General features: G+C 37.7%; 1 protein-coding gene across 1 annotated transcript in view; it reads left to right on the top strand.

The window, feature by feature from the left end:
- The first annotated feature begins 2153 nt into the window (after positions 1-2153).
- The window catches only part of pkd1a (polycystic kidney disease 1a), a 74521-nt gene continuing 53541 nt past the window's right edge, over positions 2154-23133 (top strand). Inside the window, exons 1-3 of the mRNA XM_032562757.1 lie at positions 2154-2758; positions 19306-19377; positions 21902-21973. Of these exons, the coding sequence (XP_032418648.1) occupies positions 2481-2758; positions 19306-19377; positions 21902-21973 (422 nt within the window). The 5' untranslated portion in view covers positions 2154-2480. The remainder of the gene's footprint in view (positions 2759-19305; positions 19378-21901; positions 21974-23133) is intronic.

Raw genomic sequence — 23133 nt, 5'->3', positions numbered from 1 at the left:
GCAATATTTTTGCTTCCACTCTCTGTATGCTGCCAGTTTTGGCCACAGCTTTTGATCTTAAACCTGATTAAAGGTTTTTTTATTTGTGATTAAAAGTGAAAAGGACAACAATAAAAAATGAAAGCCCAAACACCTTCAGAGTCACTTAAATATTTACCTGAGCTGGAACATTTTGTGCCTCCTTCCACACGTGTTTTGCCTCCACTGTACAAACTTAATAGTGAGCCGACGCCAGTGAGGATAAGGGAAGAGTGATATTGCTGTGATTCTTTTCTTTGTGCAAAGCACCAGATGCCTGCAGGGAGAACCGGTGGGACCCGGCCAAGTCAAACACCCGGGAAACGCCTCAAACACGTGCCACGCACAGCTTCAGGAAGCACTGCAGGGAGAAAGAGAGATGTGAGCGGGGCGGAGTGTTTGGTCCTGAAGCCTGCCTTTCACATTTGTCACATTTTCAGCAGTCGCTGTAGTTTAATCTGGCATGGGGAAACGCTTGTCCGTTTGAGATTTCCAATACTGGGAACAAAAACATTGACTGTGTACTTTAGCAATGTTGCTGTAACATGAGGTGAGTTTTTTTTATGGAATACCATTTCCAACACAAGTACTGTTTTACAGTCCTTACCCAGTGGAATTAGGGTGGGACTTTTTAAATCTGTTTTTAACCCACAAATTGTTAGAAATTTGGTTATAATTGAACAATCAACAAATCAGTTCAATAGATTCTAAGATAAGAATGAAAATGTAAACATTAGCTGTGAAAGGAGACACTTTTAAGAGCTTCTTTCGGAAGCACAGCACAATGATGAGAGTTCATTTTCCCAAATAAGGAATTATTTTTTAGGAAAACCCCATCAGACTCATAGACTCCTAATAGAAGAAAAATGTTGAAAGTGCAACTGATAAGTGCTTATGACCCATTCTCTAATCATTTTGATGAGCAATTGCATATGTGACCAATATCAAGAACATAATGCCAGGTTGCGACAGGAATGCAATGGGAACACAATGTTTAACAATCAGAGATTTGGTGATTTGGGTAATCAACATCTAATTTTGCTGCATTTGGTTTTTCTGTTTAAATTCTTCATTCCTATCTTAGCTCGCAAGAACGAAGGTTTTCAGACCGATTTCTAAATTCGTCAACTTAGCTGAAACTTCTCAATGCAAATTAGCACAACCATGTAAAATGTCGCTGTGTAGAGAAAACTCTGCTCTCCATGACAGATCCCCCCGAAGGCCTGGAATCTCATCTTGTTTCACGTCTCTGCGGGTTTCTGATGAGGTCCTGCAGGGGAACAACAACCTGTCCTCTTTGAGATAGCTGTCTCAAGCACTGACTGCACAGCCTGAAAAAGATCAGGATCAAGAGAGCATTTATTGACAATTTTGAAGCACAATGAAACTGTTTATGTGACAGTGGTGCAAAATAAAATACATAGAAAACTGCACTGTGAAGGGTGACCATGTGTTTTATTTTTTTTTAAAAAGAGGACATTTGGCCCAGTCCTGAAACACTTTGATCATACTCTGTTTACTTAATGAAGACTTTGACATATTTAAAGAGTGAATGCTCTATGTGGTTAAAAAGATCAGGTTTTACAAGTCAATAAGTACAAAAATGACCCTTTTATGACCCTATTATTGCTGCGTTTAGCAAAAAGAAAACAATCACATTATTAACCAAAACATAACATGTAGTCTGATTTAATGTTAAATGAGTGAATAAGATAGGCAGTGAATTCACTCATGTAGTTTCTATAGTATTTGAGCTTGTATTTGCAATTATGTGAGTTTGTTGTGTGTTAAATGCAGTTTCTAACTGCATTAACATACTTTTCTCTACTAAAATGTCTTTTATTAGTCTGATCCAATATTTTATTCTCAAATTTCATGTTTTCACTAGCTGTTAAGGGAAAGAATCCTCAGTACTTAGTGAGTTGAATTACTGAAATAAATGACATGTTCAATATCATTTATTTAAAAGGTTTCCGTAATTTTACCCAGAAGAATCAACAACATCAACCTAAAAATCGGCCCGTAGTTTAATTCAAGTGGTGGCTAAAATAAGTCGTCATGTGAAAAACGCGCAGTAATAAGATTCCTCCTCTGTCATTCTCCCAGGATCTCAGCGGTGGCTGTGGGAACTGCACGGAGTGGAAAGAGGAGGAGAGAGGAAGTTCTCCCAAACTTTTTTCTCCTCCCTGAAAAGACTCTGGAGACGTTCCGTTAGATTTCCAGAGGAGGGGGGTTTGATCAGGAAAAAACTTATAACTCTGCGTGAAGACAAAAGCGGACTACGAAGTCAGTAGTGTATCCCTCTTTTTTTATTTTACTCTCTTTACTTGAAAGCCGTGAAAAGTGGAAACGCGTGTTTTTTTCTTCCTCTTCTTCTTTTTCTTTTTTTTTTTTTTTTTTTTTGTTTCCTCCCAGCCTGAGGGGACTTAGCACCATCAGAGGCGATGAGATGTGAGTGAGCTATGCCTTTTGGAAATGGACAGACTTTATCCAAGCGAGAACATGGCGTCTGCGTCCCGAGGTTTAGCTTCTTTCCCGGTCTGCTTGTGGCGCTGTGCTGCCTGGAGGTGTGGGGCTCCGGGCCGCACGGTGGCGGCGGCGGCGGCAGCTGCAGCCCCTGTCCCGTTAACTGCAGCTGTGCGCCAGTGGGGCCCCAGCGGCTCTGCGTCGTTAATTGCTCCAGCCTCGGACTGGAAAGGGCCCCAGCGGCTGCTGAGTTTCCGCCGACCGTCAACGCACTGTGAGTATTTCACAGGATGAAAAAGCAAAAAAAAAAAAAACAGTTACGCACTACATAAATATCGGTTATCTCAGAGCCGGCCCGAGGAATTAGCGAAAAAGTTTCTGCATCGAGCCCCGAGACTTGCTTCCTTTTCTCCAAAAGTGTTTCACCTCTCGCACAAAATATATATCTCAAATTTGAAGTTAAAGAAATTATTTATAATTCTCAAAAATTTTAATTTATTTTGGACCTAGAGCAGGAATACAATAGTTATAATAATACAGAGGGAAATATTTATCATTTGATAAGGGTCATTCATTTATTTATTTAATCGACTATGTATCTAAAAACCTCATAATAAAAATATTCAAGTGCTTCCTCCTCACTGTTTCTGCTGGATATGCTCTTCTTCTATGGTCAGAACGACACTAACGGAATAAATTTAACCTTGAGTTAAAAATCACAACACGATTTCTGTGTTTTCACAAAATTTAAAAGCAAAAGGACGTTGCATAATTTAGTGTCTTTTTCACTCTATTTTAACTATAAACAAATAAACATGTCTTTAAATAGAATTACCTTATTATGAGTCACTATTAAGTGACTCATTACTTATTGACTCAAGTAACTTATTAGGAGTGACTTAGATTCACACCATGACTCTCTGAGCTGAACATGTCTTCCTTGGAAGTGAAAGAAAAGTGTGGTGTTTCAGCCAGCTGATAGGCAGCCTCTTTTACAAAATGTACTCTGCCAAGATATCTGACATTGTAACTGTGAAACATTTAGAGGTTTTAGTTGCCTTTTTTTTTTTTAAACCTTACCTCAAATACTGCTGTCCGTACAACAGATCAGTAAGTTAGAGAAATAGGTTTTTCTAAATGTTTATTTACTGTCATTTATTTAAGAACTAGTGCAATCTGGAATTGGGGCCCAAAATCAAAGTCACTTAGGGCCCCATAAAATCTTGGACCGGCTCTGGGACAGCCAAATAGTTTAACCAAGTCTTACCACTTCACATCATTTGCTTTACAACAACAATAAAAACAATAGTTTCACATCTAATAACAATAAATGTTTGAGTACAATTTCTTTTTTTTTTTCTTATTTTCTTTTATATAGTATTTTGCTACTTCTGACTGAAATCAAGTTAATTCACCACATTATTGTGTTCGCTTTTTTTAATGCATTATTTTTCTCTTCATGATTCTTAATATATTCTGTCAAGCTTTATGTCAATTTTTGTGTATGCACCCATTTATGGAGCATCTTTGCATTAATAGTCCTTTTTCATAGGATCCTATTATATTTTCATCATGTTTTCATCTCAGTAACTATCAAAATAATTATTACCATATCAGACACTTAGATATAGTCACTGCTGATAGATGCTATGTTTGGATGAATGTCGTCTTTTTGGCTTGTATGTCATCTGGACTGTGGAATATATTGAGCTGGAAAGGAAACTGGGATTTAAAGGAACAAGAAACATGAAGCCATCCAAATGAGCATTAAATATAGAAAGTTGTGAGTTGCTCTTTGGGTAATGCTAGATATGGGTTTCAAAGGTCAAATAACTGATGACATTGTGTGTGCTTGCGGGTGGGTGTGTGTGCTTGCGGGTGGGCGTGGAGGTGGGCGTGTGTGTTTTAGTATGTGATGTATTATTGCATGTGTAGTATGTGAAGCTTGTGTGTGTTTGTGTATAAGTGGTCACCTAAACCTTAAAGCTGCTGCTTGCGGTGTGGATCAGTCCTGAGTTTTTAGTCTGGTCAGCGAGAGAACATTATGTTCTGTGCTGTTGGAAGCCATATGTTACCCATTATTTATTTTCACTCTGTATATAGTCTTTATTTAACCTAAAATCTTAACTTGCTCTGGCTCATATGTAATCACTGCTTTACTTTTTACTTAAGGTCTTGGTTATGCTGGAAACGTCACATAAAAAGCTACGTAGTACATACATCATGTTTTTCTTTTCCTTTTTTTTTTGGCAGAAAATCAATCTCTGCTCCATGTACAGAATGTATATGTTGGCTCATTTTACATGTGCATATTTTTCTTGAATGTTATCGATACCAATTGCATAAGAGAAGATGAGCAACTTGCTAAGTGTCTCATTAATTGCAGACAGATTCCCATTCGGGTGAGAATAACTGACTGTAACGTTTGAGGCTTTACTGAGATGTTAATTATCAGCTTGCTCCATGTAGGTGATTGACTGCGAACTCTATAGACATTTATTAATTAGGTATCTGGCTCATTTTACCAGAAGAAGACACTGAAAGTCTTATGCTGAATTATGCAAGAATAGATGTTTAGGCTTATAATTATTCATCTGCAGTGTCTGCAATGTGTTACCTATTTACCTATGATTTAAAAACCTGCTACTTGTTTTCTGTCTCATCCCTTTGTTCTGTTAGTTTAGGAAATATACTTCATGCAAGAGAAATTACGTTTTTGTTTGGTTGACTTATTTTTCTGTCTCGCTTGGATCAATGCATCTTTGGGTTCTTTATTTCGTTGTTTATTTCCACAAACATCGCATTTAATATGAAGGTTGCACCAACCAAACACTTCACCTACACCAAATTCTCCAACAGGTTTTCCCTCACTGGAAAACATGTTTGTCATCACAGGAGAAAGTCTCAATGCCATTTCTCTTTTGTTAAGTCTCACTCTAACCGTTTCTCGTCTGGTTCGGTTCTTGTCTCTATTAGCGTTTGTTCTTTGCTATTGTGGGCGTGAGTAAAGACAGCAGCGTGGAGGAGCCGTGGTCGAGACTCCGATGATGTTTGTAGAATCACTCAGCAAAGGAGAACTTTCACGGTTGTGGTTCTGATGGACTCAAATTAGCCCAAATAATGCAGTTTGTCCGCATTTTAGAAACTAACTGCTGACCCAAACGTAATGAGAACAGCTCAGATTAGCTGATTAGTTTTTGTCTGTATTGTGGCGCTTTATTTCTATTTTTGTTTTTTGTTTTTTTTTGTAAACGTGCAGCCGTTTCGATTGATGTAATGCAGTCAAAAGATGTTCACCAATAGCCACTCAGGAACTTTATCAAAAGGAAAAATAAAACACAGAAACCCCCCCCCCCCCCAAAAAAAACGCACCTCATGGCAAACTACTGCTTTGAAGTTTTTGTGTTTCACCGGCCAGCGCAGAACTGAAACTACCTCGGACAGAACGTCGTCCAGAGTTGCACCTTTTCTGGATTGCGTTCCCATTCTTCCCTGTAGTTCTGAACTCAGCCGCATTGAGAGGTTGTGGGCATGTTGTTAGAGTACCAGTAGAAGCACAGTCCCACGGTAGTGTGTGGCCGACCTGGTGACCAGCATGTGGAGGAGGTGCTGGATTGATGTAGCTCTGTATTGTTCAACCCTCACTGGGTAAACTGGTAAGTTACCAATATGTTGTTTCTCATTAATTGTCCAACTCAATAAGTGATTTTGAATAAGCAGCCTAACACACACATCCCCTGTCCTTACAAATGTGACACAATCTTTAGAGACAACTTGACAGACTCTTCACTATTAGAAGATTTGTTGAACAGACGCATGTGCAATCAATGGGCATTTGATCGTTAGAGTATATTTGGAGCTGAAATGACAGTGTTGATGAAAGGACTACGTCTGGTAAAATCAAGAAAAACTTTCCTTTAAGCATCAAGTAAAAAAAGCTGGGTAAGCAAAGTCATCTGGTGGCTGAGAGGTTTTCAGAAGATTTAGATGGTGGGTGAAGATACCAATTCTCGGTTTTGCCGTACATAATGTTAGGGTTTTCTTCTTAATGTTGTGTTTTGTATGCTTTTCTGATTGGTTTCCCTTTTCCAATATTGAGTAGGTTTGTTTATTCTCTGTTGCCTTCATTTTCCCTCGGTTCTCTCAAGTTTCACCTCCCGTCGACAACAATCAGCACACCTGTCACTCGTCCGGCCGTCACACAACTCTTGTCGTTTTTCTATTTTCCGAGTGCAGTTCTGCTGCCGCTTTGTTTCCTGCTCGGTTCTTGTCACATGTTTTCATTTTGGTCCTGGATGTTGATTCATATTTGAGTTTTTAATTTTGTCGGGACGTGTCTCCTTCATTTGAGTCCTCATTACTTCAATATACGGTAGACTGTAAAAAATTTTTACAGCTTTGACCTTCTAAAGCTTAATTATGATAACAATGTAGCTCCTTCATATGCTTATAACAGATTTTTTCCCAACATGTCAGCAACTTACTTAGATTATTTATATTACGATGTAAAGGAAAAACTATTTAATCTGTTCCTTTTCAAATGGTCTATTCTACTTGTTAATTATTTTGTACAAAATACTAAAATTAACTTAGATTGTAAATTTCTATAATTGGGTACATTATACTTGATACGACTTATAGGACTCAATGGAACGTGTCATTGATTTAATTATGTTACTTTAACTTAAAATTGGCAGAGTTTAATTAAAGTCTGAGGACAGCAACAGGATTTGCGGATTTGAGTTTCTTCTTGGAAAAAGCCTGTTGAAACCCTCACGCAGTGACTTTTATTTTTACATGAAGCAGATTTGTAATGTTAAGCTTTAAATATTTACAGTATTGATACTTGTAAATCGTGATGTGCTCAATTTAAAGTTTCAGTCACAATTTCAGCTAAATTAACTGGAAGAAACTCAAAGTTTCAAACTCATCATGGAAAGTATAAGAAAACAATACAACATGGCCTCCTTCTACGGAATGATTTCTGCAGTTCTTTACATTTTTTGTACATCCGTCAGCGTGTCTCCGCTCTATAGTTAAGATCTATTCAACTTATACTGGCAAATGTGTGGCAGCAGTGCTTAACTGCATAAATAGGCGTACGTCATGATCCACAGGTGTTTGCAATTTTGTTCCCACTTGTGCACTAACATGGACAGGCCCTAATGACAATAAAACTAAAATGATCTAAATACATTTGTAATTCACCCATGTCTCTTTATGTAGATTTTGGTCCTTAGATTTAGTTAGATCCTACGTGTCTCCATTTAGTTTTCTCTTAGGCTCAACTGGTTCACAAAGCCACATCTCCACAGCATTCAAGCTCCTTGGTTTCTTTCTTTCACTGCTGGATTCTGCTTGGTTTTCAGTTTCATCGCTGAATCAGATCTCCATCACGCATCTTCTTCTGCCCTGTTGACATTTCTGTCCTCCACAACCCACTTCAAGCATCACACAGTGGAGTTATGATGTTTTTTTGTTTTTTTAAGGTTATTTTTCACAGCCTGGTCTCTGAGATAAACAATGATTGTGACGGGTTCCTGGGATGCAACTGGAGCACAAGCTGGCTTTGATATGATTGCTAAACGAAACAAGGAGCCAAAGCAGACACCTGGAAACAGAAATTGAAACAGTTGAGATTTCTGCCTTCCATCACAAACACAGTGTTGTTTCTGTGTAGATATATAACACAAGTGGTGCTTTTTTTATGTTTTCCTTCTCAACATCAGCTGTGGTCCTGTTTTGAAGGGCCCAGTTGCTGCTTTCAAAAGATTGGCATTTGTCCAGCTTTACAAGAACGATATATTTGTGAATTAATGCGTTTCAAAACCGCCTCAATGGCTGTGCCTCTATCTGGCCCCAAATGTAAATACGGTGGATACGCCCTCCGTTTTTTTTCTTCTCTTCGTTAAAGAGAAGAAAAAAAATTGAGTGGCAGCAGAGTGCTGTAACGCTCTGCAGAAGGAAGTTGGAGGGGGGGGAAAAAAGCCCTCATACTCCACACTGGCCCATCTGCTCCAACCCACACACATAATAAAATCTCATAACACTTTTTTAGAGAATTTTGGAGCTCTGAAGTCATTTTTGGGAAATGCTAGTGAAAGGAAACCGCTTCAGTGTTTTTTTTTTTTGAAGTGCCTTTCCTTCGTATGCAGATTGCTTCAAGGAAAGTTGGACAATACGCTTTTGTCCCAAGGCAAAAGACTCTGAAAAAATTACCTTTAAAAAATAGGATAGAATAAACTTTAACCCCTCCCCACCCCACTAGGGACAAGGGTGTTAGAAAATGGATGGATGGATGAATAAACTTTATTTATCTCCAAGGGAAAATTGCTTATTAGTTGACAAGCTACTCCATTCACAATGTTAAATATTAGTAAATACGATTGTAACCATAATGTAGGTGTAATGTTGCACGTAATTTAAATATTACTAGATATAAATGAGTAAAGAAAAAGGAATGATAGTGTTTTTTTGTTTTGTGTTGTATAGCAATTTTGTTTATTGCAACCTGCTGTCTGCTTAGCATATCAAGGTCGTGTCTGTTTGACTCTGATGAAGTTTGTGGTGTTTCCATGGCAGCAGGATGCACATACACAGAGATGCGCCACAGCCATTTAACTGGAGCTGGGTTACTTGGTTCAATGTGAGATTGCAGCAAGTCACGATACATCTGCGCAGCACATGGGACTGAATGTAAAAAAAAAATTTCTCCACTTTCGTTTTTCACTGCGTGCCCGACCTCGCCTCCTAATCCAGAGGTGGCCACTGACCTTACAGCCATCCACACACTCTGCAGACGGAGATCGAGTGGGGAAGGTTGGGCGCTCTGACAATACGCAAGGGAGAATTTGTTTGGTTTCCATGGCAAACGTAACCCATGACATCACTCGCAGACGTTCAGACATTTCAGCTGGTTGTAAAGGAGAACATGAGGCAAGAAATGAGGCGGACTTAAGATGGAGCTCAATGTCTTCTTCCCTGTCTGTGTCCATTAGCTCAGTGTTGGTCTAATGTAAAAAAAGGTTTTGTTTTTACTGGATGGATCCAGAACCTGCATCTGGTGGTTCAACAGTGTGGGAGGGGGACAAAAAGACATTATAGTTTTATTTGTATTTGATGCATTTTGGGTGGGAACCAAACTGAAAATATGATTAGCTTGTTTTTATTGTGTTTGACTAGAGTAATACTCCATCTGCTCTGATGCTTATTTCTTTAATCTAAATTGCACCTGAGGAAACTCTTAAGCTGTGAATTCACAGCATATTCAGATTATTCTCAGACTCTGTTGCAAAAGGAAGATGTTTGTCATTTTGTCTCTAACTAAGGCAGTAATCAAACCTGGGTGTGATCAACCACATCTAAGTTCTGATTTTATTTTTCACCCTTACTACTTTTTCCCCCCCGAGTTAAAAACTGCATTTTGTGTTCAGTTGCGTCTTTGACTAATATTTAAATTGGTTTGACATTCTGAAACACAGACAGGCAAATATGAAGAATATGAGGAGGAGGCAATAACTTTGTCACAGTACTGCATGATTTGATAAACAAAGATACAATAGAGTAGAAATGGCCTTTAGACATAGTCATTGACAGACTTTATTATCACTGAGCTGCATGTTTAAAATGTACGTATTGTTCATTTTGTTGCATTGCTCCAGTAATAGTAAAATAATTAATAATAAAAGGCATAAAAACATACATTACAATGATAGACCTTTAATTGACCTTTATTTGAGTTTGTTTCCTTGATCTTTATTGTCCCACTGTGGGGAAATTCAAGTGTATGAGTTCACACAAATATCAGAAAGGATTAAAAATGCATATAAAAGAACAAGATTAAGAGTAATAATGGCGGCACAGTTGCTGTGTAGTTAACAGAAATATAAATATTGGACTCACAATCCAACTGAGTAGGATGACCTTTAGAATAATGTGAATGTTTTGAACATTAAAAAGACAACAAACTGCATTAAAATGCAGTATATCAGTGCAGCGAAGGTACTTTATTATATTACTGACTTAAATCAAAGTTTCCACAAACACATGTGCATCTGTTACAGCTCGTCTACCAAAGTAAGAACAGGCGGGTCAAACCTCAAAGAGAGAAAAAGAAACTGATACGAGGCATTAAAAGCCTGTTTACTGCCGGATTTTAGCATCACTTTGAATGTTAAGTCCCAGTGAATTTTTGTAGGGAAGATAGTTTGACGTTTTTTATTCCAACAGAAAGCATGAAGGAGAAATCGGTGCTTTCATTGCAATCTGAAGCAGTCTTTTATGGCTGCTACGCTCATTTATCTCAGTTAGGAACTTTTCAAATCAAAAAGGGCTTGTTTGACATCATTGGAAAAGTTTTGTTTTTTTCTCTGACAAAAGGAGAAAGACTTTTAAAAAGTCTGACAGAAATGAAGAAATGCTAATGGTGAAAATGTTTTTTGTTTACTTCAGCTGATAGATCGATGTTTCTTGTTTGAGTTTCCCTTACAAAACTTCTCCCCCCAATAAAAGCCACTTTGTTAACTTTGTTTTAATAAAAAGCAGTCCTCTGAGTTTGACTGTAAGTTTTTATCTCTTTGGGTTTCTGTCTCTTTTCTATTCCACCCTCATTTAAGTTGAGTCTTTAAATTTTTCAGTCATCATCTCATCCTGCCTGCTAACAAAGCATTTCTTCTTTCTAAATTAGTTTTGTACAAGTTAGAGTGCAACTAATGATTATCTTAGTAATTGATTATTCAGTCAATTATTCTGACAGTTAATCAATTAAAGAGATTAAAAATTGGCATATAATGCAGGGTTTTTTTATTTAATCATTTAAATAATTCTACTTATTTTTTAACTAAATAAATAAACATTCTAATGTCTAAAGTCCAATAAGATAGAACTCATTTAGTGAACATTTGTTGCAAAAGACGACTGAAGGTCAAGAGTTTACTGAACATCGGTGTAGTGCTGATTTGTTGATTATTTTTTGGATAGCAAAAGATGTTTACTAGGAGTTTTTTTTACAGAATGAGAAACGGTTGAAGCTTAAACTATTCCACCTGAGGAGTTTGGTGTAGAACAACGTAACAGACAAAGAAGGATTTTTTTGTCTTAAAATATAAAATATGTAAATTCTTTTTATAGTTTTAGTTTAATTACAGCTCCGATGTTCTCTCAACCAATTGCCTTTTCTGAGTCTGTATACTCCAGTTTACAATTGATCCACTCCTAAATTAGTTGCAGATTATTTCAATGATTGATGGATTAAATTATTTTGATTAATCGTTTCAGCCGTAGTATAAGTTATATTTTCAATTACCTCCTGTCAAATCATGCATGGGAACTAATGACTTCATAATGAGGTAAACTTTAGCCAAACTGATACTGGTGACCGATTGGCCTGGATATGAATGAAATCTGTAATTTTAAGCGAAAAAAATATTTGGAAACGTCTGACCTCTACGTTTAATTAAAATATGTAAAGTTTCAGTTACCAGTATCTCACATGCTATGTAAATAAATATACATTTGCATTAATTTAACTCAAGGAGGTAGCATTTGACGTCCACAGATGCTCATCACTGCTGTTTCCTAAAGAGTGACAGTATCCATACGGCAGGAGTCGTCTTCGCGTGACCTTGTAGGTGTGTGTTTGTGCTCGAGTTGAATCTTGTCTCTGGAGTCGGCACACACTACACAAGGGTGGCGATTCAAACACTTGAAGACATCCTAGAATAACACCCGGCACAGCTTGCACCGAATGGTAATAAGAGGTTTTCAGGGTGGAAACGGAGAATGTGTCAAGCACAGAATAACAGGCGAGTCAAATATTTCAATGAAATGCGAACTGGCTATGTTTTTTTCTTTCTGTCATAATTTACATTCACACCAAAAAAATAAATAAAATAAAAATGGAACATGTTTTTCATTTTCGCTTTAATTTCAGGAATGTGTCTTATCCACCAACAGTAAATGAGGAGATTTCCCTACATAGTCATTTCTTTGTACAAGACTGTTAAAAGAGTAGGAAAAAAAAACAGCTAAAGCCATAAAACCGAAGAAATGTTGCAGAGGCTTCTCATTTTAAACCACAGTCTGGATCCGCTGTTTATCTGCAGGGAGGAAGTCACTGCAGGTCCAGTTTAGTTCGGTTTCAGGCCAGTGAACCTGAAACAGATCAAAGAAGCAGGGAGAACAGAGAGCAAAGTGAACAGGTATGAAATAGAAGCGCCGAGCTGAGACTTTTATCATCCTCACCAAAGATTGTTTCAGCAGTCACATCTGCTGTCAAGGTCACTGACACACTCATCGTCTGCTCTGGAGGCTTACTTAATAACAGGCTCTCTGGTGTTTGTCGCAGCAGTTTATATGAAGAGTTGAGTCTTTAAATTGCTTCTTTGCTCTGTTCTCCTCATGTGTGGCATGACTGCATGGCAAATAAATGGGAACGCTGGAAACATGAGAATGTTGACTCATCTCTTAGGACCAAAAAGAAGACTTTATGGAACTGGACAACAGCATTTTGAGCTCCCATAAAAAATGAAAAGAAAGAGAAGAGAAGAAAGAGATAGAAAGATACAAACAATTTGTAAATATAGCTCAACTGGCTAATCTTTTGTCACCAACAACCCTGAAGTTAGCAATTACTCTGCAGCTTATTTTCAGTGCTAAACTAAGGCACAAAATTGTAAATTCATTGACTAATCAAGCAAAAACAAAGTAATTTTACACAGAACAAAGACGTTAAAAACATAGATTAAAATTAATGGCACCTTTGTTCAATTTTAGAAAACGGTAATGGAGCATTGTAGGCACCAAACCCTCTCTCGTTCCTGCAAGGATAAGTGTGTTAGAAAATGGATGAATGGATAATGGAGCATTTTCAGGGTTTTTTGTGATTAGTACTCCCTCTGCACAGGAATGGAAGAAGAAAAGTTAACCAAAACTACACAGGAAGTGTACTTTAAAACATTTCAAACTTTTTAACACTCATTTGCAGCAGTTTAAGCGATTTTTTTTTTTTTTTAATACTAAGGGCGTCACAACACAATCCAGCTCGTGAATATGAGATTTTGGCAATATCTTTTAGTAAAACTAACAATTCTTTAGTTTTGTTTTCACAAATAATGAAACGATTTTGAAAATTACAAACTGTTTTGAAGAATTGGGTTCAATGTTCTAGTTGACTGGTTCACATATTGTAGTTTTTATTCTGGTCTAATTCTTGGATAGCACCAACTAAGCTAATGCTAGCATCATTAGCAGCTAACGGTTAACCTGTCACAATACTGCCACAGTGCTTTCAAATTATGTTGTTTTTTTGTGCAAGTACTCAAAATACAAGTACACTATTTATTTAAAAGTGGTGGAGGCTTATTTGGTTTTCTAAGTGTTGTCAACCATCTCAACAGGGAGTCCTTACTCACCACTCTGTTACGATTCAAGAGCTATTTTTTGTCTTTCTTCTAAATCAGAATCTCAAACATTTAATACAAAGGAGTGAAAGGCTTAAAGGGTTCGTGAAAATAGATTGCACTATAACTCCACCAGTCAAAGTCATACACAAATGGCAGCTGGTTTGACTTGACTGGGAAGAAATCACTGTGACGAGATCTGTTGTGGTGTTTTAAAATCACACAATCTTCTGGGACAAGATCTTCTTATCAAGGTATCCTTAGAGGCCAAGACGCACTGAATCCGATTTGGTGTCTGACCGCTAGCAATGTCCCTGTGACTGAGTCTGACCAAGGTAGACTAGGGGTCTAATCTGGCCGGGATGTCATAAGTGAGACCAACCAGCTCAACCGAAACACGGTAGGAAAGTGAGACACGTCCATTTTGAGGGAAAATATGAACTAAAATCTTTTACTCCAGAAAACAAAAGCAGTGTACTTATTTATGGTAGGAGATCAGAAGTAGAGAAGAAAATATCAAACTTTTTAATGAGAGTCCGTCTGAAAATATTGTATGTTTTTTGTGGAGTAGAAGTTCATAAGTTTCTTGCTACTTCCTACTCCTTTCTGAGCATGATAAGATTATCGTGGTACAAAAATATGTGTCTTTTGCATTCCTTGTTCGTGTGTGTGACTTTATACTTCTGTCGTGTTTGAAATAAATGAATAAATAAACTTGTCCTAACAAGAAATTCAGCTTATGTTCGTTGACTCAATTTCTGGTACATATTCTCACAAGTCCAGTGGTCCATTGAGTGACCCTCGAGTGAAAGCCTGTGTGTCAGGAAAAAGTCCGATTAGAGTGAAAAGTCAGACGCAAGAGGTGTGTCTGACTTTTATGCATGAGGATATACAGCTGTGATGTGTAGCTCTCGTTGTCGGATGCAACTAACTCTATTGGAGCAATGCAAAACAGCCGGATCCAAATTATAAAACCATTTATTTCTCGCATAATGTTGGGGAAAAAAAGTGCAATTTACCATTTTGGGCGACTGATATATTCGTGAATGTTTTCTTTTGTTTTTGTTTTTTTAATGTTGAATGGTGGTGTTTTCTCTTCTCGGCTTCGGTTATTTCATATTACTTAAGGATTCTCTTTCAGTGGGATTAAAGTTGGCGGTTATAATTTGTTGATGCAGAAATTACTGCAGACGATAGTTTGGTTTCTCTCTTTTCACTACACCACATATATTTGGCGTGCGTTGCGAAATCCATTGCATGTCGGAAATCCAAACAGACAAGTGGTGGAAGCTGCAGCTCCAACTGTGCCATAGTTTACTCGAAACATTTGTTTATGTTTGCTTCCAAGTTTGCTTGGATAATAACCGTTTTTATAGTTACTGGTACTGCTAGGGGTAGTTTTGTTTTTCAGGCAAACGGCATAGATATTTTCACTCAAAATTATCCACCACTGCAGTCCTGACATGCATTTTCTGTCTTCTAAGTCTGCAGTATATAAATAAAGATGTTTTTGACTGGTACAGTCTCAAAGACAATAAACAGGCCGATTCTTTTCCTCTACTTGCAGATGTTATCATTTGCATGTACCGTTCTCTGTGCATGTGTGAGTGCGTCGTTTTTAGGCTAAGTGTGTCAGACCGCTGTGCACAGCTGCCCTTCACTTGCCAGCTGGACATCGGACAACCCACGCAGCAGCGGCTGGAAAACTGGACAAAATGTTCTAAATAGAGGAGCAAGATGAGCGGAGAGGAGCCAAAATGTGAGGCAAGATGATAGACTTTTAGACCAGAAAGCCTCTTTAATCGCATGTCTCCTTTTCCAATATCTGTATCCCAGACTTTCCATGTTTGCAGAAGGGAAATCAGTCAATAGAGGCTCATGATGCCTCGGCTGTCTCCTCACCTCCATGCTTCCTAGAAAAATCTGGGAACATATGGAATTTGATTTAAATGTATTTAATGTCTGTATATATGGAAATGTCATGATTTAGTCCCTGTCCCATTGTCTAAAGTCCATTTATTCATCCACCCATACATACATCTCTCAGTGGTGTTTTAAATCTGATAACGCCAGAAAAACCAAGATTTTAGGTTTTCATATTTGTATCTGGGAACTTTTTTACATTTTGATCTGACAGTTCCAGTAGGAGCCCCAGTTCTGGTTCAGACTGTGTCAGCTAACCCGTCGACTTACTAGCGCAGACTTTCCAACTCTTAGCAGTTTTGGGGGAAGCAGAACAAGCAGAGAAGTGACTGGGGGAGCGAGGGAGCAGCACAGTAATCAGGAAAAGAGGCCGAGGGGATGAAAGCCACCACAGAGGAGCCTGTGTTTAGTGGATTAGTGGAGCGTTGGCCTTCACTTACCGGGACTTGGACTACTTTGCTGCCAAGATGCAACAGATGTCAGTCTGCCATCTACATGTCGTTTTTTTTTGGGGGGGGGGGTTGCAGAAGAACAAACGGATATCAGTTTCGTAATTGCTTTTTGTCTTAATTATTTCTTCAGCTAGGTCATCTTTTTTCCCCCTTTTTCTCCATCCATATTTCCTTCATTGTCCCTTCCAGCTCCTCCTGTCATCCCATCTGACCAAACACAGCAGAGCCAGCGAGGATTTTCTGTGTGTGTTTTCATCTCCCAGCTCAGAATAAGTGGCACCAGACAGGCCTTATAAGGAGTTGTTAGATCATTGGCCACACTGTTAGCAAAACAGAACCATATGTGTTCGGCGCTGTATGTGTGTGTATAAATGAAACCATGTGTGTCCAGGGGTAGCAGAAAGAACGGGAGTCTGTTGCTAATAGTCGTGCCGAAGGTCAGATTATATGGTCATGTTAAGCACACATACGTATAGTCTCTCTCTCTGTCTGTCCTATCTCTGGTTGTCTCTGTTGAGTTGACTCTAGGTGTGAGAAACACACACACGCCGGGTGGAGACCCGTGACTTGAGGCCGGTTTTGTCGACGTGATGCTTGAGCGATCGGGGAGTGGGCGGGGCTTCGTTCCCGTTGCTTCCCTTTTCTCGTCGTCTGATGGTTTTAGCAGAGCAGAGCTCTCTCTCTTTCTCTCGTTCGGTCTCTCGGTCTCCATCTTTTCTTACACAGCTGGTCTGGAATGTACAGATGTTTCCTTTTGGGAACGGGCGTCCTACTCTGTTCACACACACACGAAAAGTAAGAGTGTGAGAGAAGAAAGAGAGGCGTGCCATCCCATCCACTCCAACCTTCTTTTTCTCTGGTTCTGGTGTGTTTTCTGTGAATTTAGAACCTGCTGAGCGACACTTTACTGCAGTTATTTATTTCACTGCTGCATATTAGCAGACTGTTTTTGTCTGCCTGCAGCTTTATACTTCTTGTTCCTAGACATATATTTTTTTGCATTTTCATTCTCACGTGCAGCTGAAACTTTGCTGGGAAGCCCGACAGTGGAAACCAAAGTCACTTAACTCCACACATCTCTGAAATATTATCTGCAGACTCTTTTATTTCCATTTTTGCGGTTGTGTGTGTGTACACAAAATGCATTTTGTGTATGTGAAAATTACAAATCGTAAACATCTTTGGAGAAATATACTCAGGCTCTTTTGAAGTGGGTTTTTTTAGCATTCTTTTTTTTTTCAGGAAAAGAATTGACAAGCTCAGCATAGCTAATCCAGTTTTCTGCAGATGCTGCTCCACACAGCACAGCTCATGAATGGAAACAGGCTTGATTCAGATTTTCTTTTTAGTGCCACTTTGCTTTATATTACATTCGAAACCACATGCAAAACGAACAGCATCCTGCAGGGCTGGCATTCTGTAAAGATTCATTTAGATCCGCGATTGCTCAAACTGTGGCCTAAGTATAAATTTATGATGCAAACCCTGAAAACTGACATTGTGGCTTAAATATGTTTGTTTTTTTCAATGTTGGTTCCATGAGAGCGTTAATAAATATCAATAAATTTGAAAAATTATTAAATACTTTTTGTCTTTAAGTGTTATTTCAATAAATATGACAAGACATTGGGATAAACTCCACATTAATCTGAAAAGAGATTTTGTTTTGAGTTATTTGTGAGGTAAAAACAAACAGTGATGAAGTGCAATACACAGAACCAGGGACAAAATAATGGTGGTTTCATTCTGCTTGGTCTGAACTTTGACCCTGAAATGGCGTCAAACCCAACCTAACTGTGTTCCAGTTCCAGGTTTGAAAACAAGTGGGATTTTTTCATTTATATTGTCAGCAACCAAGGCAGCAAATCATGCCAATAACAGAGCATTTCTCTCCGTTTTTCTGCAGGAACATGTCTGAAAGAAGGCTTTAAAATCATTAGGGCACAAAATTTTAAATGGGATGAAGATTTTTAGAAGTGTAAATAAAGCTGTTGGGGTTTTTTCTCGCGCTTTTTTGCAACCATAAGTTGGTATGCAAGACAGCCATATTGGATTGTGAGGTCAGGTCTGTGCAAATTTTTTTCTTTCCCACATAAATATCCCAACTTCTAAGAATAATTTTTACCAACTTCAACCATAAAATCTCAAATTCTGAGAAAAAAAAACAAAATTTTGAAACTGCAGATTTCAATCAGTTTTTCTGTCATATAATTAAAATGATTGTTCTTCCTTTCTTTCCTTCTTTTATATTAAATATTACAAATCCAGAGATTGAAAATACTGTAGATTTGAGTATCTCAAACTTTTCTCACTCCAAGCTGTGTTATTAAGTGGGTTAACTTCGTTTCTCTCTTATAGGCCATGAACGTTCAGTATTTTAGCATGAATAATGAAAAGAACATCCTTACAGTAAGATAGTGGTTTCCGATCTGCTCTGTTTGCTCAGTACCAAACCGAACCCTCAACACTCGTTCGGCTCTGATCTCCTCTTCCTGTCACTGATAAGCAATGAGAACTGTGTGAAAGCGTATCAGTGAGGGATTACTGCTGCTTCAGGAGCAGAGCCAGAGGAGCGGATGAAGCAGATGTATATAATTAGCTGTCGTCCTGACAAACGCTGCTTTAAAGCAGGTGCATGTGAGGAGTTGACCTTTGTAGTGTTATTTCCTCATTAGTCAACGTCGTCCATGTTTCCTGTTTCTGTTCTGGCTTTAAACTTTACGAGTTCAGAAACTACTTCTTAGCTTTTAGTGAAAGCATTTAGTCATTTTTATTGTCATATTACAGTGAATAAAACTTCAGCGGGAACACTTGTGTCTCACATATTTCTGCTTGGGGTTGTGCTCGTCTCCATCTCGACTTTCATTAATTAAATGTTTCAGTCTTTCGTTACTCCGCTGGTTGAGCGTGTGGTTCTCCTAATCCCAAATAATTACCCTACATAATTCACTTCTGGCTACTGATGACGATGATGTGTTTTTGAGTTGTTATGTGTTCATGGGGTTATTTTAAATGTGGACATATTGGGTTTCTTTCTTTTCCCACAGAGATCTGTCCAAGAACCACATCTCCTCCCTTGACACCAGCCTGCTGGATCGTCTCACGGGCCTCCGAGAGCTGTAAGTAAACACTGTGCTGCGTCATCGTCTCCTCGACTCATTTATCTCGACTTATTTATCCATTTGTCATTGTGGTGAAACTCTAATTCCTTAATATTCCTGCACAAGCATAACTTGAAACGAGAGAATTTCACATGTCACATTTATGAGGAAAGATAAGATATTTGTCTCCTGCAAAAGAAGGCGAATCTTTGCTGCAAACTGTCATTAACTTTTTAAAAATTTTTATCTTTTTTTTTTTACTGAAGTAAAGAATAATGTATAAAAAGTAAGACAAATGACAGAAAGGGCGCAAGATTTTTAATCCAACCTTTAGTCTGAGTACATTTACCTAACGTGGAGAAACGATTCAGTGAATTAAATAAAAAATATTTACGCAAAAATGGTATCAATTCCTAACTCTTTGCTGTTTTACTTTGATGAGTGGGGCATTAACATTATTTCTAAAAATCTTGAAAACCACATATCATTTTCGTTGCACTTAATTATGTCTTATTTTGTGTTAAATCTATTCCATAAAATTCTAACACAAGACATGGATGTTTGTGGTTTTAATATGACAAATGTGGCAAGGTTCATGAATTCCTTTGCTTTCTACTCCAGCTCATAATTTCACATCCTTTTATTTACATTAAATATCGAAATCAGCAATTTAACTTAGACACAGTTAAATCATTTAATAAATAGTCCATCTACAGGGAAGACAACATTAGTATTTTTTATATTTACGTATACAGTATGTATACTAATATTGTAACAAAGTTTTGTAGTGGTTTTCGTTCAGTTTTCGTGCAGCTTCCTTTTGGATTTTTCTATTTCTATGTTTGTATATTTTTGAACCGTGTGCCCTAAAAAGTGAACAAGCGGCGGATAAAAAACAAAACCTCAGGCTGAAAACACAAGAGAAGATGATCAGTCTCTTTTACAGCAGTGAAGGTTCAAAGAAAAATGTTGAAGAGAATATTTATAGATCAGGATCTTTTTAAGTGATTTTAAGAAAGTCTGGGTCACTGGAAGCAAAAAGAGGAATGACTCAAGTGCTGAACATTTTAGTCAGTCATCGTGAAGGTCTCCCCTGTTGCGGGCCGCCGTCGGTTCTGTGAGCATAAAGTTAAAGAGGGGGGGATTTGGAGCCGCCCATCTCCGAGTTGAGAGGAGAAGTGAATGAGGAAGATGAAAAGAGAGCAGAGGAGGAAAAATCTCGGTTTAGTCTGAATGTAAGTAGGCTGAAATCCCAGGAGTATGTCAGTCGGACTGCGGCGCTTAAAAAAAGCCCTGCATAGTGCGCACACATGCGAATCACGCTACCATTAAGTTCAATTACAGCTTACTGCCCAGGGCTCCCACTACCTCCCTCTTTTCATCTTTACATCTTTTTCTTGCATTACTTTTCTTTTTCCACTCATTGAACGGGCATTTAAGCACATGTTGGCGTGGGTGTGTGTGTGATGAGGGCGAGCTCTGATGGTTTCCATCAGTTCCGTCCAAACCACCACACAACGGGCCCATTATTCAGCTCTCAGAGTGAGGAGGGAGTGAGTGGAGAGAGGAAGAGGGGAAAGGAGACAGAAAGCAGGATACATAGATGAAGAGTGGGGTTGAAGTGATTAATCCTGAGTAATCAATTATTGAAATAACTGAGTTGGTAATCGATTAACTGTACTCGAAAAAGGCCACGTGCTTGAAGAAAAACAGTAACTAAGCCAAAACTGTACAAATGATATATACATTTTGTATTTAAGATAATGAAAACCTTTATCTGTACATATTTTCTGCCTATAACATATGTGCAAAATCTCTTATTAAACAATAATTAAATTAAATTAATTTATGAAAGAAATGTATTAACTAATTAGTAATTGGTTTATAAATAAAAATTAATGAACACATAAGCCCTGCACTTTATTAATGCTAAGTCAGGCAAACTTAGCATTAATAGCCCTTATGTTGATGTTAGAGGTTTTTACTTTTAGCAAACATTTTTCCCCTAAAATGATTATTTATTCATTTAAAAAAGGAATTGAATTGTTTATTTATTTGCATATTTTAGTGCATTTCTAATATTATATAAAAAAAAGTGCTCAAGTGAAAAATCTGCAGAATGTTCCAACTTTTATCTGATTAATTGATTAATCGATTTTTAAAATAACCATTAGTTAAATGAAAGGAGAACATATTTGGCAGAATAAATCACAGAGGATTTACAGAACTGGGGTGTGTTGTGTTTTCTGTCGAGAACACCGGCAGCCTTCTCGTGATGTCATCGTCTCAGAGAGACGTGATCTTGTCGTCCGAAGCTCCTTTTCCTTAGCACACAACCAGATAAAGCAGGAAAAAATGTTTTAGACGCTCTCTGATGAAAGGGCTTTTTTCTGTGTTTAGAGTTTTGATTCCCTGGCAAATCCACACAACGCTGATCTTGTCAAAGTGGCAATGTGGCAGTAATTAAATAGTGCAATTAAAGAGGAAGAGACAAGACTTTTTGTTCCAATGTCAAAAATGATTTCTTTGTTTCTGCCCCCAGAGATTTGAGCAACAATCAAATTACCACCATCGACGAAAGGATATGCGACAACTTATGTAACCTAACACAAATGTAAGTATTCATTATTTACTGTGACTCTCTCTGTAGCTCTTTGACTCTCCACAGGGATCATTGCAAGTATGAAATTACCAAAAATGGTGCATCGCTAATCCAATTCAGCAGCTTTTGTACTCTAATCTTTACTATGCTATATTTATTTCTGCTATTTTTATTTTTCTTATAAGATATTTCTATTTGTACCTTTTTTCTATTTGCTCTGTGTTGCTGGTTTAGTTAAAGAAGCAAAACTTTTCCAGATTTTCTTTACTTTTTTTGTACAATTTTATGTTTCAACCAAGATCCCAAAAGTTCCCAATAGTTTTATTTTTTTTTCCCTGTTGGATGCTGATCAGCATGATGGTTTGGTGGATCATCAAAATATATATTTTTAGCCCCTGCAAGACTGAATGTCCATGATTGTAAAAAGCTGAACCTGTCTTAATATTTAACCTAAATACCTAATCTTTGGCTTACAAACTCGTGAAAATATTAAAAATGCTGCAGCATTTCTAATTTACAAAGCTTTACCTTCTCTAAAGCATCAACGTGTCACAATCATTGCATTTTGGGGGATATAAGTGAAATCATTAGAAGTTTGACTTCAGAAAGTAATTTGTGAATTAATGAGTTGCAAAACTGAAATTATTTTACACTGGATTAAAAAAAAAATGAAGACACCCGATTAAATATTTGGTCCAAACAAATACATTTTTTACATAAATCTTTTAACTAATATTGTTCTTTCTCTAATAGACATATTGCATAAATTAGAATACATTGCAATAAATATGTTAGATTAAAAATACCTTTTGTTGAAAATAACAACTGTGAAGCTGGTATTAAAGGTACTTCTCATTTTGCCCGCATTTCAGTTTTTTATTGGTAATATCTTAACATGTTTGCCGTTTCATCAGCTGTAGGCAGAAAATGATCATAACAACCCAAATTTAAAGCTTTAAAACGTCGATCTCTCTGGCGCTAACCTTTACAATGCTCTTCACTTAGCAAATGAAATAAATAAACTTTTAAAAAATATTCTAATTTGTTGAATGCGACTGTTAAGGTCAGTTTTTTAATGATTTGTTGATTGTTTTCTGGAGTGCACGTGCTTTTCTGTCTGTCTGAAACGTGCCTGTTTTGCAGCAGTGACGTGAGCAGCTGACAGTGTTCAG

Source organism: Xiphophorus hellerii, chromosome 5, assembly GCF_003331165.1.
Source record: "Xiphophorus hellerii strain 12219 chromosome 5, Xiphophorus_hellerii-4.1, whole genome shotgun sequence".
In the NCBI taxonomy this organism is placed as follows: domain Eukaryota; kingdom Metazoa; phylum Chordata; class Actinopteri; order Cyprinodontiformes; family Poeciliidae; genus Xiphophorus; species Xiphophorus hellerii.
This window is presented reverse-complemented; position numbering and strand designations above follow the sequence as displayed.